Source organism: Acanthisitta chloris, unplaced genomic scaffold (assembly GCF_000695815.1).
Source record: "Acanthisitta chloris isolate BGI_N310 unplaced genomic scaffold, ASM69581v1 scaffold30969, whole genome shotgun sequence".
Classification (NCBI taxonomy): Eukaryota; Metazoa; Chordata; class Aves; order Passeriformes; family Acanthisittidae; genus Acanthisitta; species Acanthisitta chloris.
This window is the reverse complement of record NW_008693558.1, coordinates 1-3,343: the sequence shown is the minus strand read 5'-3', so window position 1 is coordinate 3,343 and position 3,343 is coordinate 1. Positions and strand designations below refer to the sequence as shown.

Genomic DNA, 3,343 nt, shown 5'->3' with positions numbered 1-3,343 from the left:
CTATCCTCTCAATCCCATGGATTCCCACCCCATGGATCCAATTCCATGATCCCACCCCAGAGATTCCCACCCCTCCTCACCCTCTGGAGCATCCGGGAGATTGAGATCCACCCAACTCATCTCAGAGCTGGTTTGACTGGCCATACTGGAGCTTCTGCTCCCGATCCCCGAACGGCTTCCGATCACCAACGGCAACTCCAGGATAATCTTCTTGGAACCTGGAACACTCACATAGATCTGTTTGGGAAAAAAGAGAAAAAATCCAACCCGTTAGGAATGTCAAGAACCAGGAAAAGCTGCCAATCCCACGGATGAAGAGCGGGATGAAGGCACCACCCTCTCACCTGCAGGAAATATTCCACGCGGAGAATGTTACAACCCAAGATGGAAGGTTTGAGTTTCTTGACACGGATGGTTTTGCCACGCCAAGATTCCGAAGTGCCGGAAATGATGTGGTTGCCACGGACACAGGAAAGTTTTTGGCAGAAGACTTTGGTTTGCCCGTTGGCCAAGTAGGTATGTTTGGCCACGATGGCAGCCTTGGGCACCACGATGCGTGAGCAAGTGTTCTCAAAGTCGGCGTTGATGCAGATCTCGTCGCCTGCAGAGGGAAAACCAAAGAGTTGGGAATGGCAGGAATTCGGGATGGAGAATAGGGAATGCTCTTCCTCGTGCTCAGGCACTGGGAGGTTGTCCCAGTTGGGTGGTGGAGTCACCAAGTCTAGAGGTGTTGAAGGTTTGGGGGTTACAGCAGTGATAGGTTGGAGTTGATGAGTTTGGGGTTCTCCCAACCAAATTCCCAATGGGATATTGTCCCAGGGAAGCAGTGGAATCACCAAGAGGAGAATTTGGTGTTGGAGGATTGGGTAGAGATATTCAGGAGAATTTGGAGATTTGGGAGTTCCAGGAGTGGTAAGTTGGACTTGACGAGTTTAGGAATTCTTCCAACCTCAGGACATCCTTGGTGGACTCTCCCAACCAAATTCCCAATGGCATATTGTCCCAGGGAAGCAGTGGAATCACCAAGAGGAGAATTTGGCACTGGAGATTTGGAAATTACAGCAGTGATAGGTTGAACCTGATGAGTTTAGGATTCTTCCAACCTTAGTTTAGGATTTAGGAGAAGTTTAGGAATTCTTCCAACCTCAGGACATCCTTGGTGGACTCTCCCAACCAAATTCCCAATGGCATATTGTCCCAGGGAAGCAGTGGAATCACCAAGAGGAGAATTTGGCACTGGAGATTTGGAAATTACAGCAGTGATAGGTTGAACCTGATGAGTTTAGGATTCTTCCAACCTTAGTTTAGGATTTAGGAGATCCTTGTTGGTCTCTCCCACCCCAAATTCCCTATGGGATATGATCCGGGTAACGGAGAGATATTCAGGAGAATTTGGAGATTTGGGAGTTCCAGGAGTGGTAAGTTGGACTTGACGAGTTTAGGAATTCTTCCAACCTCAGGAGATCCTTGTTGGTCTCTCCCAACCAAATTCCCAATGGGATATTGTCCCAGGGAAGCAGTGGAATCACCAAGAGGAGAATTTGGTGTTGGAGGATTGGGTAGAGATATTCAGGAGAATTTGGAGATTTGGGAGTTCCAGGAGTGGTAAGTTGGACTTGACGAGTTTAGGAATTCTTCCAACCTCAGGAGATCCTTGTTGGTCTCTCCCAACCAAATTCCCAATGGGATATTGTCCCAGGGAAGCAGTGGAATCACCAAGAGGAGAATTTGGCACTGGAGATTTGGAAATTACAGCAGTGATAGGTTGAACCTGATGAGTTTAGGATTCTTCCAACCTTAGTTTAGGATTTAGGAGATCCTTGTTGGTCTCTCCCACCCCAAATTCCCTATGGGATATGATCCCAGTTGGGTAACGGAGTCACCAAGCCAAGAGATATTTAGGAGAACTTGGCACTGGAAATTTGGAGGTTACAGCAGTGACAGGTTGGACTTGGTAAATTCAGAATTTTTCCAACCTCAGGAGGTCCTTGTTGGTCTCTCCCACCCCAAATTCCCTTTGGGATATGATCCCAGTTGGGTGATGGAGTCACCAAGCCAAGAGATATTTAGGAGAACTTGGCACTGGAAATTTGGAGGTGACAGGTTGGACTTGATGAGTTTCGGATTCTTCCAACCTCAGGAGCTCTCTGTTGGTCTCTCCCACCCCAAATTCCCAGTTCTCCCAACAATCCTCACCTTCACAGAATCCCTTCCTGTCGATCTGGGCGCTGACGGACACCCGTCCGTCAGGGATGAACAGACACGTCACCTTCTCCTCCTTTTTGGCTGCCACTGGAGACTGCAAAGAAACAAAGAGTCACATCCTGTCCCTTCCCACTCCTCCTTCCCTTCCTTCCCTATTTTTTTTTTTTCTGCAAAAAAACCCTCAACTTCCTCTCCCTCAAGAACACAACTCGTCGCCACGTTCCGAACCATCTCCGACTCCTCATCGCTCAACCCAAAGTTAGACTTGACCCTTCCCAAGAAATAAAATAACTTTTCCCATCTTCCAATTCCTTGGAAAACTCACCAGCAGCTCTGGAGTGTTGACATCCACAGGATCCATCACCTCAAAACGTTTCTTGACCTGTTGGGTTGGACAGGCTGGACGTTCCAACAGAGCCTTCACCCAATAATCCACACAGCCATATTTACCCTTGAAGGTGGTTCCCACCGGCCTAGGGACACAGCAGGATCAGCATTCCAGAAGAATTCCAGCTCCTCCTTCCCCTCCAATCCTCCTCCTCCTCCCCCAGAGGTGTTGCCCCACACTCACCCCTGGGGTAGTTCGAAGCCGAATTTGTACTCGTATTTATTGCCCGGGCGAAGGATGACGGAACCATCATCATCTGAGGATGGAAAAGATGGGAATGTCAACTCCAAAGTGGAATTCTTTGGATCCACCTGGAGCTGTTGGGTAAACAACACCTCCTCCCAGTCTGGGTCCTGCTCTGTGGAGCCCCAGGGCAGAACAGAGTGTACTGGTGTTGTCCTCACCACACCCAACCCAGTTGGCCTTATCTCCCAGTTCCACCTTTCCTGGCTAACTCTGGCCCAGCTCTCCCAGTTTCCTCTCCTGGGGGTGATTCCTTGGCTGGGTTGGCACCACCTCCTGCAGCCCCAGGATCTGATTTTTGTCCTTCCAAATTTCCACTGAACTTAGGAAAACCCTCCAGCGTTCCCAAAGTTTCGCTGGATTTGTTCCTTTCAGTTTTTCACTGGATTTGCTCCTTTCTCCTGAAGAAGCTCCATGGGGAACCACTTTGGGGCAACCCCCGGGGGCACCCCAAGTTATCTGCCCCCTCCCACCCCCTGTGCCCCCATGGCATTGACCCCAGGGTGT

The 3,343-nt window shown here is 49.6% G+C and overlaps 1 protein-coding gene across 1 annotated transcript; it reads right to left on the bottom strand.

Moving 5' to 3' along the window:
- Positions 1–80: 80 nt before the first annotated feature.
- On the bottom strand, positions 81–2,951 carry TXNIP (thioredoxin interacting protein; the record flags this gene model as incomplete). Its single annotated transcript, XM_009083113.1, has 5 exons — positions 81–237; positions 345–601; positions 2,197–2,299; positions 2,531–2,678; positions 2,777–2,951. Coding segments are annotated over 5 exons (840 nt in total), but the record flags the coding sequence as incomplete, so codon positions are not given.
- Between the last annotated feature and the right edge of the window lie 392 nt (positions 2,952–3,343).